The 15,979-nt window shown below is 39.9% G+C and overlaps 1 protein-coding gene across 1 annotated transcript; it reads left to right on the forward strand.

Annotated features, from left to right (window-relative positions):
* Positions 1-1,213: 1,213 nt before the first annotated feature.
* On the forward strand, positions 1,214-1,487 carry RB195_014639 (uncharacterized protein; the record flags this gene model as incomplete). The annotated part of the gene is made up of 2 exons (XM_064204996.1): positions 1,214-1,326; positions 1,391-1,487. 2 exons carry the CDS (start codon positions 1,214-1,216, stop codon positions 1,485-1,487), a joined length of 210 nt encoding a protein of 69 aa, XP_064060877.1.
* Between the last annotated feature and the right edge of the window lie 14,492 nt (positions 1,488-15,979).

Raw genomic sequence — 15,979 nt, forward strand, 5'->3', positions numbered from 1 at the left:
AGTGCTATCATCGCGGATTTGTCATTGATGGTGTTCGCTTATCAATGATTCATGAACACATATCGTATTATTTTCTTACTATTTATTTATCCACATACACCGAAGGTGCTCCATAGAAAACGTAAAAACTGAAAGTATTCGTATTCATATGTTAATTCTACACGCTCATATTTTTCTTCTATTTTTTCGTTTGTATACATATATATATATATATATATAAAATACGTTAGATGTCGCACTTTGTGTTCTGTTCTCTCGTTTTCTGAAAATTCGCATGTGTGCATAATATGTACATGTATGTTGTGCGTGATAAGCTCACATACATATACTTCTTACAGTCTTGCGCTTTTTACGCTACGTACTTTATTTTTCTTCACTGCATAGAAACATGTTTCAGTTTTTTACGCACTACAGTCCGTACTTTTCCTCTTCTCCTTTATCCGCTTATTTTTTATGCCATGTTTTTTGTTATGTTAGCTGACCTCCTTATGATACACCCTTTTCACCTGCTCGAAAACCACTTTTTCTTTGTTGCGCAGTTGTCTGTGGTTGTTTTCTAGGAAGTTCAAGGCGATGCTTTCTTTTTTAACAGAAACTGTCCATATCTCCTACTGCTGCTCGCTGGAACAGCGCATTTCATCCTTGAATCGTTCTTTCTCGGTCTCAAAATTGGCTTCAAGACATCTCTCGCAGATTTCTCCTCAAACCAATCTGAGCTCTTGGATGCAGGCGTTCTCATTAGCGCCGTTCTTGAGTGAAACCCGTTTTCGATTCCATTCCATGCTTATGCTCCTTGTTCTTTTCACAAAGAAACTGACTCTCCCTAATCTCTGGTCGTAAGACTGTTTTGGATTTGGTCCAGTATTATTAAATGTAAATTGATGGGGCAAAGAAAATTTGTCAAGCGTAACACCACAGCAGCAGAAATTGTTCAGCTTCTTTCAACGAATTCTCAGGTTCACTATTTCTATTGAGGAACTAAGCACTGTACGCTCCAGATACCACGAAGGACTCCTTGTTTTGTTGTTGTTTTTTGACTAAGAACTGGAAGGGAAAAGCTAACTAAGAGCTCCAGTTGTAACCTGGTAGCTGACTTCTATGTGCCATCTGTGCTCCATTTTGCTTGCTTTATCTAAGTCTTTTCAGTTTCCGTTTATTTCCTTTGTATGTCCACTGTTTTTTCTACAACCCCTCTTTTCAATTACCTTAAGACATGTCTCAGCCTCCTGGCTTCTTCTGTGGTAACCACAGCCAGCTCAACGACAGTGTACTAAAGCTCTGCTCCGACCACTTCCTAGGACATGTTCTCATCCATTACCCGAATGAGTATGCGCCATTTCCCTGCTAAACTGCACGTTATTCAGTTCTCATGCGATGTTTTTCATCACAGCATCCCAACTACATTTCCGATAATGAGGTGGTTGAAAAAGGATCGCATGCGCTTCATGGAATGTCGTTGCGATTGCAGACGGATTTTCAAGGAATGACGCCGGCTCTTCAAATGCATTACACTTGTTCACAATCGTTTATCTTGTAATTTAATTCTAATTTTAATTCTTGCTCCCACAGGCTTTTGAAAGTTTATGCCTTTAGTAAAAAAATTAAATTCAAGTAGTTCTGCGAGTTGATTTTATTAGTTGCCTCTTCTTGAATATTCTTTCACTCGAATTAAGCGAATTAAGCCGTACTACTGCCTGAGGCTCATTAATTTTTTGGAATACTGGTTAATGGATTTACTTAAAGGCATCACCCCACGAATCTGAGGTGGTGCAGATTTCAGGTGGAGTATTCGTATACGGGATGGGAGACTACGGAGAGGGGGATGATTCCGTCCATTTCTTCCTAATTGCCGTAAAAAACGGCCCGGAAGATACGGCTTCATTCGTTTTGGCGCACCATTTTGTACAAGAGGTTCGATTGGAGCACGCCAGTCTTGTGCGGCGCCGCATCTTCCGGGCCGTTTTTTACGGCAATTAGGAAGAAATGGACGGAATCATCCCCCTCTCCGTAGTCTCCCATCCCGTATACGAATATTCCACCTGAAATCTGCACCACCTCATATTCGTCGGGTGATGCCTTTAAATATAACGGGTTTTCTAAAGGGACTAGGAGGATCTGTTCGAATTGAGGAATATTTTTACTCTACAGGTGAAATACTGTCTCCAGACATCTCGAATCAAATCGAAATCGAGGGGAGTCCACATGAGCGTGAAGTTATGATTTTTGAGAACCCGTTTGGAAGAATTATCGGTAGGTTACTATCGTAAAATGAGGAGACCATCTTAGTAATCATCACAACTGCTCACATTTTTTCTTCTTATTCTGCTCCTCTCGTAGCCAAAATTAATGCTAATGAAGAGATTTCGTACGTATACTTATTCTAGTCTATGTGCGTAGTGGAATGGACGCCTGGTGAACCCCCGCACTTCCGAATTTTCTGAGATTGAGGAAGATAAATCCATTTCACTTAGACATTACCCATGCTCACTTTTATATACATGCTAGCTTTTGTACTTGGAAACCTATCCCTGGTTGTCTGCTTGCTGATTTGCGTGGTATTCATGTAGTACGGTACTATCTGTGTATATGATCCATAAAAGGAATTCTCTAGAAGTTAACTTCCGTCTTCTAATTATTTTCGTGTGACGTGAATAACATCACGTTTGTAGTTGAGCGTCCTGGTCAGTATCGATCCACGCTGTGCCCATGTATCTCACCTCACCTTCCACTTATTTCGTTCCTTCTACAATAATTAGCCTTCATTAGAGAGAAACTCCAAAATCCACGGTGTTCTCAGAGTCTCTGGAGCATTCTGTGAAATTTGATGTGTTGTCCACGTCACTTCGTTAGCAACTGTTTGACTTTCTTTTCAGACGGTACTGGAGAGTACTTCGTCAAGGCTTTCGCTCTATTGATGAAGTTCTTGAGAGAGCGCTTTAGGGGGACAGCGGGTGATTTAGGATATAAATGTGAGTCTTTGATGCTTATGAGCGGCTTTGTATGTAAAAGTAGGAGTTGCGTTCTCACAAAATGCCAAAAGGACGGGGAACTAGGAAAATCATTCGAAATAGACGAATCGCTAGAAATTAGAAGAAACGATAAACTGATAGCTAGATGGAAAAGATAAAGGAAGCCAGAAATTAATGTGCGCTTCTGGAGGACTGACCTGATGTAGCCGATTTTATTTTGTAAATTCGAGATTCAATAGTGAAAATTTTTGGGTTTTTCCAAGTTCTTTGTTCAAAAACTTGCTAAATTTATACGTATTTCAAATTTTGTAAATTGCAAAGTCTCGACAAATTCCAGAACTCCCATTTTTAAATGAAAGGTTTCGGGTAAGTTTTTCTTTGCAAATCATGATTTTTCGCATTGAATACACCCATTAGGATTTAGACCTTGCTCTTATTAATTTTCCCACCCCCATTTTCCAGCTAGCCTCGTTCTGATTGTGAATGCGCATTCTTCTACCCAAGGAGTGCTGCGGGGAATTTCAAACGTCTTTTTTAGAAACAAAAGTTGTGGCAAAAAATATAATTAGATGGGATTAAACTTTTGGATAGTTGCATTTTACGTAAAGCGCACTTTTTCTGATCAATCGCATGCATTTCATTCTCCCATTTTGAAGATTTCTGGCGCCGTTGCACCACTCCGACGCGGTGGGACCCGTTTCACTCCTTTTTTGGAATTTCGTGGCACACAGACAAACACACACAGAGAAACTGAACGCGCTATTATATACCAGTCTGAACGTCCGGCTAAAGCTGGAATTCAGACTTTTTGTGGTGTTCGCTTCGCTCGCCTACATCGATCAATAAAAGTTAATCGTAGTGGCACTTTCTTTGAAATTAGAATTGTATTCCTTCCTTTTATTTCTAAAAAAGACGCTTTCCTCATTTTTATTTCTCTCAGAAATCTGAGGATAGACGAAAAGTTCCATAGTTTTCTTCTTGAACAGGTCACTTCTACATTTGAAAAACATTCTAACTTAACTTTACATCTATGTTCCGTTGAAACCTCCGCAATTTGGAAAGATTATTCAAAGTGAGAGTTTCATCTTTTTTCTCAGCTATTCACAGAATGAGGATATATTTATCCTACTGATAAGGATACCGTTCTACGTCTGTCACGTAAACTGTTGGCCACTATTTAATTGGCCGTTTGCATGTGTGTTTCCACCCTCTGAAGAAAGATGTTACCAACCTCATGCAAAAAGTGCGGCCGAGCACACCTATCTAGCGCCATTGGATCCATCTCCCTTCATTCTGGAATTTCGTTTCACACACACCACCCACACACGTGACAGAATCAGAATAAGTCCGTTATCATGTAGCATGATGATGATTTTTTCATATAACCCGGAAAGGCAGAACCGGCCTTCATCTCAGGCGACGCGCTGCGATTTTTGCTTGCGAAGCGTCCACGAGCATTTACTACCCAGAGGAGAGTGGAGATCCAGACAGATGAGGTGCTGTGAAAACCGAGATTTAAGTCGCGATCATCCGCTGGAATCTAAGCACTTGCACCCTTGTCAAGCATCGTAATGTTCAGACTTCCTACATTAAATAATATAATATCCCTTCAAATCATCGAAATTCTACCCATTTTTGTGGATGATTCTTCTTATTAATTTTCATTGTAATAATAATATAATTTGTCATTGCTAAGCTACCACGTATGCTAACAATCTTCTAGTTTTGGCCCTTCTTCAAAGAGGGATTTATCTGTTCGATACGAGTGAAATACGGAATGTGAAGAATGGTACTTGAAATTCAAGATAAAAATCTGCCTGTCACCAAAAATTTTCTACGCGTAATATTCCTGTAATATGCGCAAAATCTGAGAATGCTTCAAATTGATGGACTTTCTAGTTGTGCAACTCTTAACATATCTACAGTACACGCATAAGTGAAAGCAATTTGTACATTTTCTCGTACTAATGTTGAGCAATGTTACTCATCCGCTTGAGATGCACATAATTTCCTACGATATCCAGAAAAATACAGCTCTGCAGAAGTTATTCGTATGCAATCAACGGTAAACTCATTTCAATTCCAGAAGCAGAGCGAACCACGGAAAACGTGCACGAATTATCGTCAACCTAGTCGTCGTGCCTGTTTTTCCTCCTTCATCGCTCCGCTCGTAGCTATGGTTGCATGCAGGCGGTCTTGAATAAATCACGGCTCACTCCTCCATCAGCGCTCATATTTGTTCGTTTAATATTCAGTAACACTTGGAAAGTGCGAAATCTTACAGAACGAAACTAAACGCTAAGATGTCTTCTTTTCTGCGAAGACCATCTTTTGAACATTTTTATTGATCAATTAACATTTTGGTGTTTTCAGAAAGATGTCTATTAACTCAAGGATTGGCATCGGATGCTGAAGATCTTGTTGCGTTTTTAGTACCGTGCAAAACACGCTAGTGAAATGAAGTGTTGACGCTGCCAGATGTCCACTCCATCTCTCGTAGCCTTCTTAAAACTACATCTGTTAGCCTTTACGTGGTGACGCTTTTTGTAGGCGTTCCTAGGAAGTTTTTAGTTAATAGGGAGAGACAAGTGACACTGTCGCTTTTAATTATTAGTGATATAAAATTTTTTCGAGGGAAATGGGTGCGAAAAGTACTGAGGGCTCGAAAACAGGTTCTCCAAAGGAATTAGATGAATTCAAAATAAAGTAGTGGTGAAGAAAGAGACTTTCAGTTAGTTTCTGAACGTTTCTTAATGTTTTCTCTTGACCTGGTGGGGAGAGACCACCGTCTTTTTTCTTCTTCTAACAGAGCATCGCATTTCTACCCCTTCTTATGATTTCTTCTCTTCCTGAAATGTTGAAATACAGGAAACGAAAACCTCATTTTAATTGTTGTGTTGTAATTCTATTTGATTTTCATCGCCTCGCTTTCCACTTACATGGAAGGTCATTTTTTTCAAGGCAGCATTCAAAACCTCTCAAAAAAATTTTCTGTCGTTGGTGAACCGGTGTGAAATGTAGAAAATGAGTGTTTGTACTTGCAAAAAAGGATTATTTTCTGAAACATTCAAATCCTATTCTATTCAAAATTCTAGCTCTACGAATAGAACTTCTCGATTCTTGTAAGACACATTCTTCGCATACCATCTGCCTTGGAAGCGTGACGGAACCGCTCTTGTCCATTACTTCCGCCATACTTCCATATGCGCAGTAATGGAGGTGCTTATCTGGGAAATTTGTGGAAGCAACTGGCGTCATCCACATAGTCTGAAGTACTGGTTCCCTGGAGATTAGTTTTTATAATTCTGTCATTTAATTTTTTGTCATTATAAGATAAGGAGTGGGCGGTGTTATGGTCCAGCAGCTTATCGATAAGTGGTTCAGCGCCATTAGTTTTAGCACACCCACTCTGGCCGAATTAACATATGTAGATAAGCCGATTTGATTTGCTTCTGCTCTGCTAAAGGGTTAATGGGTGGCTGATAAAAAGAGTTGTTTGCTGAAACGTTTGAAATTCTGGAACTGTCGCTCATAAAAATCACGTAATGGGTAAGGACCAAGAGTCTCAAGTGGCTGAGGGCTACGGTATCTCAAATGAAATGGATGCATGCTTTTAATGCATTGTTTCCATGGCAAATGCATTTGAGCTAGCTCAATTTTATTGTTTTGCTCTTGCCTATCATTGCGAAGAAGAAAAATCCACTAACCTAGTAGACTTCAATTTGTGAGTATCCTCTCCGTCTGCACTCTGAACTAACGGCGCGCCATACATAGGTGGATATGGGACAACATTTACTGATGATCTAACTCTTTTCACCAAAATATCTGGAGAAACTCAATCATGTGTCTCTATTTTTGTTCTTGAGGAATTGGTACCTGCAAGCTAGAGGAAAAGAGTAGGTTGGCGCTGAATTTGGTCTGGCTATCCGGTCTGATTGGAGTAAACATAAGGGTTAGTGTACCTCTGTTTTTCGTTCCCTCTTGTTTGCAAAAAATTCTGATCTCTCCGCCATTGAGTTTCTTGTTGAAGAACTCCATGATTCATCCCTATAATGACTGATGGATCCTTCAAGAATTCACGAAAATTACGAAAGTGGGTCATTTGCATTTCCATTTCCTTACAAATTGATGAACTCTATAGTTTAGAACATTTTCTTTCTTGCAGTTGTTTTTGAAGCTTGAGGGTTCCGCTCCTTTGTTCTGTTCCGTTAACGAAATTTCTCAAGTAAAACTTATTAACTTCGGAATTTTTTTTTGAAAAAGAGTCCTCAAAATCTTACATCACTACATCTGCTGCTTTCATGCTGATGCGGAACTGTGGACGAAGCAAGAATGAATATCCAGTCGTTAGGTGAGCTGGAATGTGTGATTTTTTAGGTTTTGTCTAGGATAATCTTTTCTTCAAAATCTTTGCTTCTGTCTTTTTTAAACGGTTGAGTTTCATGTAATCTGACCTACATTGAATTTCATCAACGACTCTAAAAAAATGTATGAGTTTATGAGAGGTTGTTCACACAGCTGAAGTGAAGTGTAATGAAATGTTCTAGAAATTCTCTGAATTCTGCTCCTGTCTGGACGACACTGCTAGAGTCCACTTAACTTTTGACTGGGGGCTGGTTAGTTTTGGGCGAAGCAGGTTGTCATAAGAGATCGTTTCAACTTGACCTTTCCCTTTGAAACTGCAGCACTGTTCACTCTGTGAAAGTTCGCGTAACTGAGCCACTGAGCTCGCTATTCGGAGGATAAACGCTGCGTCGAAGCCTTTGTTGAAGAGGTGTATTTACTCAGAATTCTGTTCATATCTATACAGCCGATCGACGCACGCCATTGCGAGTTATGCAGCAGGACGCATTCAACTTCATTCATAGAGGTCAAGGGTCTGTACTAGTTCCGCATTGTCACAAACTCGAACACGAATGAGAATCCTCGTGTTCAAGTGTTTTTCTTCGCGTGCTTTCAGTATTCGCTTGAAAAGAGCACGCGACCTCGCGGTGTGTTAGCAACCTGAGTTCTCGTCTCATATTTCGCGTCATCCATGTTGTTCTAGTCGAATCCAAGCGTCAGCGAGCACTTTTTGTTGATGCCTTACACCCCCATGTGTACTCCATAGCCGGCATATTCCCTTGAACGACGTCTAGTTGCAATGAACGATGTTATCTCAGAAAGCGATGTGCCAGGCCCAGCATTTTGATCACATTCTCTCTGAAAGTGGTTCTCCTTTTTTTTTGCGAAATGTTTGCATAAGGATTAGTTCTTTTTTTTTTAGATTTCAATCCGATTCAAATTTTGTTTTTCTAAGCTATTTTACGCGTTCTCTACTCATAAAATCTTCTTATGTGGACATATAGTGAGAACTGGTCCACAGACTGCTTATAAACTCTCTGGAGGACTCTCATTTAAAAAGCTTTCCTTTCCGCAGTCACATTAACTTGACGTTTATCAAGGTACGACAATGAATTTCAAAGTATTCAAGGACAAGTTCTCGTACAGCAATGAACAACAGCAGCTGTGGTTCCCAGAAAACGTTTTGAAGCGCCCATGTCGACTGTGTTTCTGAGGGCAATGACACCACACTTGTTTTCGTCTATTTCTGTCCTCGTTTTTTTCTGCGGACGTGCAAAGCACATTTTTTTTACTGCGTGATGTAGAATCCCTATTGTTAGGACTTTTTAGGAGTCAGCAATGACGACACGTTCTTGCAAGAGCAACTCCTACCTCATCACTAGGTTTCTCATTATGTACAGAACTTAGAGATGAGGGAAAAGGGACTGGAAAGCCATTTCTCATCCCTTCAATGTGGGAGTTTCTAGTGCGATAATGTAATGTGCGACATTCCACTTGTCAAGCGGAAAAATTTTTTAGATTTATTAATTTCTATATTTATTTTCTATCTGTTTGCAAAGGCATTGTCTTTGCAAACAGATAGAAAAACCTGTGAACATATATGGAGTCAGTATATGGAGTAGTAGTGTCAGCAAACAAATATTGCATGTGCGCTGAAAAATGACTACTGCAGCGAAGTTAATAGAATGTGAAAATGAAGAATCAGTTAGTGCTTTGACGATCACTCCTTTTCCTGGAAAGATATCTATCTAACTATCTAAAGCATGCATACCTCCATCAAGTTGTAGGTTTGAAATCGTGATAAAATCTTTTTTTGCTTCCCTTGTGTGAAACTTTCATAACGTCATTTATTTATCAAATGTTTTCTTAATCAAGAGATACCCACATTAAAATTTGTCCACCACGCTTATTAGTTTTTTTTTTATCACATTTGTTGCTCAGAGGAGTTGAAGACTATTTTTTCGAGAGGAAATTGCTTAGAAAATAGTAACTTAAAGCAGTTGGGTTTTTGTCGCTCAGCTGCTTCTGCTGAGTTCTAATTCTCCCTGTTCTCGTTTTTCTCTCCATCTTTTTCTTTCCTTCTCTTCTTCTTTTTTCTTCTTCTAGAGTTTATCGACACTTTCTGGTTTTTTTTTTATTTCATTTACAGTATTCTTTCTATCCTCTTTGGTGTCTGGTGAATAAGTAAGTGAATAACTAGATTGCAGGGGCGTTTCATGCGTCAAACATAACGTCATCTTCATTAATACGTAAGACATCGTGACTGATAACACCGCCATTTACGCTTGTAATGTAATATTATACTGTATACTGTAATATTGTAATATAATATTAGATATTGTTTTTGCTCAATGCAAGAATCTTTACCTGGCCTGTGATGCACGCGTGGTCATGCAGCGGCTGCTGGACTGCAGAGTGGTGACTGGGGCTGACGTCTCGATTCCTCGGCTTCCTTTTCCTTGGCTACCGGTGCTTGATGGCTCATTATTATACGTTTGCAAGGCGCATTCTCATGTTACGTCTAAACACCACGAGCACGTTATTGCGAGAAAAGCATGCGAAATATTTTATGATTTGTATTATTCTGTTGAGGAAATAAATGCGCCTGCATCTGTTCAGGTTATTTTTAGATTTTACCACGTATAGATAAATTAAACGATTTTTATGGGTATGTCAATGAATGGATGACGTGTGGCGCGCATAAATTTTCATAAAACGCGTGGATATTAAACAACGCACGTGAGCCCAACAAACGTCGCATTGTCCACGTTGATGCTTTTCGCTCACGCTTCAGTTCCCTTCAACCATGGTGCTTCCAATCACGGCCACTTCATTGTGGGTCTTCAACGATGTGTGCAGATTGTTGTGCAGATTGGAGCGAAACGGAGCAATTTGCTGCCGTTAAGGATCTGTGTGTAAAAAATTTGGTTCTAAATTGTCTTTCTTTCTAATCCAGTGTTCACCCTGCTTTTTTAAAATTAATCAGATTTTTTTGTAATCCGCAGCGAAATTATGCTTTAATCAGGGACTCAACGATTGTAAGCATAAATCATGTGAGAACTAGTCTCCACAAACATTCCACAGTACATATGGGCTTCATTCATTTGTCACAAATGCGATATCAGTATTCACTGATCATTTACCTGTGGTTTATTAGGTTATGCCCCACCTTACTTTTTATTTATTAATCACATTTATTCCAGCTTTCCTTTGCGAAAGAGCACATGTTGTGATAGGTGTTATAGATTCTATCTATGAACGCAATTTTCACACAGAAATTGCGTTTAATGCAAACTCATAGCATTGTAATTCTATAAAATCCTCGTTCTATTTCTTTTCATAAGGACTCTGCCTATTATCGATCGGTGTAACACGGGCTCATCCGAATCAGCCAACAGATGTCCTTCGTGGTGTTCGGAGTGTTTCTCGAATTCTCTCCGCTGTACTGCCCATGATCTATCAACATATTCCTCGTATGTCTCTTCTCCGCAATTGAGCCGCGAAAGTGCAACAAATATGTCGAGTTTGAGTACATAACATTTGCACATTCTAGGTAAAACAGCCACTCGACTACCGTAGTCTCCAGTATTTTGCACTATTCAAGAAGATCTGGTGTTGATGTTTTTCGATGTGCGGGGCTGTAATAAGATGACGTTCTATTCTATGATGTATGTTGAACAGAGTTCGATTCTACCGTATATTGTTGCGCTTTCAACTGCATTCTGTTTTCCAGTGTTTTACTTTTCATTTTCTTCGATTGAAGTTTTGTTCATTTCACAAAAGTGCCCATGTTTAGTGCACCATATGTTAGGGAATTTGTAGATAAGGCTAACTATGGGTGTTGTGAAGAAGAAGGAGGTGGCGCAGAGCAAACGTGGTTGGCTGTTCAGAGTTCAACAGCGAATCCAGTTTAATGCGCCAGTTAGTTTGGATATGCACATTTATTCCACACTCATGCTCATGGGGTGACCTTCTAGCGAAATACCATAGAAGCAAGAAGCTATGGACATCACATTTTTCCGCTACCACTTTTTTCCATCAAAGTTATCCATAACCTCAATGTCCTGGAGAATTACAAACTACGCTAAAGTTACAAGGATGAATTCGAAGCTTTCTGTGCAACTTTGCTATTCCAACGCTACTTGGAAAGAAGCCAGAAAGTCACATTGTTTGTGTTGAAGTTGATAGTATGTACGTTTATCCTGCACAGTTCTGCCGCAGACGTGCACAGAGCAAATTGAAAGTGATTAATAATTAGTCTTGTCCAATAGGTTCATTCGGGTCTAGCTATATGATCCGAAGAAACTAAGAAATCAGTTACGATAGTTGAACAAGGAATATCCAAACTTAAATTTGTTCTTGTATTTCTATCACGAAAAAGAAACGCAATCAGTGACAATCAGCTCAGAATAAAACGCACAAAAACTGCGTGTAGCAAGGTAAGTGGTGTAGAAACATGAGCTTCCGCACTTTCCCTCTGTCGGTACTTTGGCTTTGTCGAGCTCGAACATGGTAGTTGAGGCGACCAACGCTCACCTACTTCGACAACGGTGCTCGTCGTATCTGTGATGTCGCTGAACCTGTACGCCGTTCCGAGACTGCGATAATTAAAATGCAGCTACTCACTTCTGAGGCTAACGCAACCTATCGATAGTTTATACGGAAGTTTTTAAGGGCTTTTATTTTTCCTTTCCTTTGAATCCTAACTTTCTTTCGCTAATACTTTGCTGTTAATAAGAGCTTTCCTTTGGAATCCGCTCCTGATGATTTTTTCATTGCAGCTACATATTGCAACATTGCTCTTTATGACATTACTAGTTATAATTCTGAGGCAATCATCATAAAGTTGAGCCTGGATAACGTTGATGATCGCCGATCACTGATTTACTCATACTGAATCTTGAATTTTGAGTTTCACACTTTGCAAATCATAAACTGTGCCCTCTCCTGGGTTTCACCTAATGTTAGGGAGGAAGTGAGGAGCGCGACCATAAAAATTGAACAGATTTATAACTTCGTACGCGCCTTCATTATCAATTATTATTGTTTTTGTTTACAAATCTTTGTCTCGAAACTTGCTCTAGAACTGCACTCCCACCTGGATACCTGCTTTCTATGTATAATTTGTGTTCTACTCGATGTGTTACTCGATTGAAACAACAAACCATTTTTATGAACGAAATCCGAGTAGTGGGCGTGGTTGACCAAACATTGTGAGCTGAACATAGATGGAATATCGGAAATCTCTGCCATAGATCATCGTTGACACCATTTTTGATGATTTTTTTTGGAAGTGTGGTTGACACCTTATTTTCTTATTTTGGCAGACTTTTCTAAACATCAGTTTCTTTTTCTCTTTTTGTTAATGTAATCGAACCTTGCTCCTATCACTGTAAACCGTGCATGTAAATGCAACTTTATGTTCATATTTGCTTCCGATATATCTTATCGCTCACTTCTGTTTCATTTTGTAAAAAAAAAATCTTCGCCTGGATATTTTCAAAAAACCCATTGTTATTCGGTGGAATCCATTTTTGGGTTCATAATGTCCTTTCAATACTGCTGTTTCAAATTTAAAAATGATTGTTCTTTTTCTCATCAAGTAGTACATAACATCGTCGAATCCCGGCTCGGTCGCTGGCAGCGTGGTGTTCCAAAGCGTCGTGCTGTCCATTAAGTGCCATTTACACCACATCATCGTTAGAGAAGCTAATAAGGCTCTTATGAGAAAGTTTCCTAGAAATCGTATTAATTTAAAATCAGCTATATAGCTTTATTTAGCCCTGTAATAATTAAAAGCAGGAATTTAGCAACAAATATCGTCATTTTCAATGTGTCCTTAGCCTTCAAGAATGTCCTTCCTTCATTTGTCTGTAGAATTACATCAGAGGATACCTTAACTTGACTTTGGCTATTACCCAACCAGCAGTTGATGCAAATTTCCGATCTGCTCGATAGATGATATCACTGTGCTTCTTGGTGTCACACACCACCTTTTCGGGCACAACACTTCACATCCCAAAGTGCGTTCAAAGAACAACCTGCTCTACTATAAGGGAGGCGCCAAAATCACGTCGGGCACAAAAGAAGGAACGGGCAATCAACGGTTCTCGGTTGGCAGATCGTTCCTTTCCGTCCGTTTTCGCCGGTGCCTCATTCCTTCTGAACGGCACCTGTTCAAAATTTCCTACGCAACGGGAGTTTGAATATTACGCTGGCATACTAATGTTGCTAATAATTAGATGAGCAATTCTGGATTGCGGTTGGCAATCACTTGATCTTCAGTGAACCAAAGTTAAAGGCAGCATACCACGAATATGGGGTGGTACGGATTTCAGGTGGAGTATCCGTATACGGGATCGTAGATTATGGGGACGGGGGTAGTTCCGCTCATCTCTCCCTGCATCACTGCAAGCAGCCGGCCCCTGAATGCTGTTTTGTACGATGCCTTCTACTGCAGCGCGCCACCCTTGCACGCGTAGCTTCCCTTACTGCCTACCGAAGCAGTTCGAATTGATTTCCGACGAATCGCAGGGCGGAGGCGGCGCAAGGGGTGGGGCGTTGCAATAGATGGCGTCGTAAAAAGCAGCATTCTGGAGGCGACTGTTTGCAATGATGCAGGGAGAGGTGAGCGGAACTACCCCCGTCTCCATAATCTACGACCCCGTATACGGATACTCGTCCTGAAATCCGCACCACCTCAGATTCGTGGTATGCTGTCTTTAAGCTTCGTTTAAAAAAAAGTTGTTTGAGAAAAAACTGCGCGATCTTAAAAGAACTCTTTCTTTTTTACTTATGAAGAAGTCTTTAACTTCCTATGAATATAACAATGAGAAGAACAGAAGTCCAAGCTTTTTCAGTTTCAAAAAAAGAAACGTAATGATTAGAGTGACCGAAACATAGCACAAGTTTCAGGTTCACAAAAAAAGAGGTATTTATTTGAAAACAATTTTTTCACTCGATCACCCGCAGAAAGTAAATCTGAATGTTTGCAGTGATCCCGTCAAGCGTTTCGCTTCCCTAGTTCTTTCAGTGACCCAGTCACTCACATCTCCGGTATCTTGATGAACCGTCTTACCTAACCGTGGCTGTAGTAGCAAATTGCGGACTTTTTGAGAAGGAGTATCCGACATCTTCTCCACGTACTTTTGCGAAAATCTCAGTGGGGGATGAGCGTTAAAAATACAAATTCGCCATCAAAGAATTATAGGACGGGGACCTGTTTTCGGGACTCGAATTTGATTTGTAAAGAAAGCTAAAAGTGCGTCATTATACAACTATACAAATACACTAGGAGAACAACTCATGAAAGGATCTCTTCTAAAGAAAATGTAGTTATGGGATAAAATTTCAAAAGTGAATTATGTGGTCTCTCTGACGGCACCCTTTACTAGATAGGAGAAGAACAGCGTTGAAGGAACTGTGGTAGCCAGCGAAAGTTGATGTTGTTGTTGTTATAATTTCTTGATGTAAGTCGGCGCGTCAACTGACGGATCGTTTTTGCGTCGCATCCACAAAACAGTCGCACATCGCCATCGAGAATGTTTTCGTCTGTTACGTGATGCCGCTAGTAGGCGCCTTATCTAGATCGTTATGAATCCGATCTCATGCGCTAAAAACATGAGGCACTCGCTAACTCTCGCCCCGCCATTGCCGCCCACGAGCTGGTTTTTCCGGCTCGCCTGGGGCGCCCGCGGACGATTTCGATCTACGCGACCGCTCACTGGTTCTCAACTTGTTGATGTTGCGAACAATTGCTTTCCTCTTACTTTGATTCACGCAGAAATCTGTCATTCACTGTACTCCTTTGGAACATCACAGAAACTGGGTGGTCATGTACAGAAATTCTATTTCAATTCTTCGGCAGCTAATATTGTATCACTAAATCAGTAGAAGCTCTCTCACAAACAGGTACAAGAAAATAGGATAACACATAGATGACAATATAGCGTCAGTGTCGTTAAATGGATTGTAATTCAATAGAAACCTAATATATCCTAATTTTAACTTATGAACCTTTGGTACGTTCTGCAATTTCTCGCTCACTGAAATATTACTCGCTCTCTATTCTCTACAGACCCCCTCCGTTTATTTTCTTTTCCTCTGCAAGGTTACCGAAGCCACGTACATTTTTTGAAAATCGCGAGCTCAGAACTAGTTTTGCACGTAGGTAAGTGAATGAAAAAAAGATAAAGAAGATGAAAAGACAAACCTGGTAACTTAGAAAGAACTTTCATCTAATCTAACGTGTTTTTGTAAAAGAGGAAATTTGTTCGACTAGAGTGGCTTGCCTCCGCGCCGTTCGATTTCGAACCGATCACGTTCACTGGGTCATCCACGAGTCACACACGCACACGATAACCGATTTTACAGCTATCTTCCAATCGTCTTCTGTCTTCCAATCTGATATATTTCCAATCTGATTCTGATATATTATGTTATGTTGTACTGGACAAAGTTATAGTCGCTTTGTCCCACAACGAACAACTTTTTTTATTTTTGCGGATTTTCGTTAACACTAATTTCTTGTTTCTAATAAAATAGAGTAGAATTTTGTTTAGCTATGGCAAAAAAAAAACCAAGGAAAGACATCGAAATATTGAAGTAAACCATGGCATCTGTCTCTACACAACATGGATGTTAAATATTAGTCAAGATTTCAAAAT

Source organism: Necator americanus, chromosome V, assembly GCF_031761385.1.
Source record: "Necator americanus strain Aroian chromosome V, whole genome shotgun sequence".
Taxonomy (NCBI): Eukaryota; Metazoa; Nematoda; class Chromadorea; order Rhabditida; family Ancylostomatidae; genus Necator; species Necator americanus.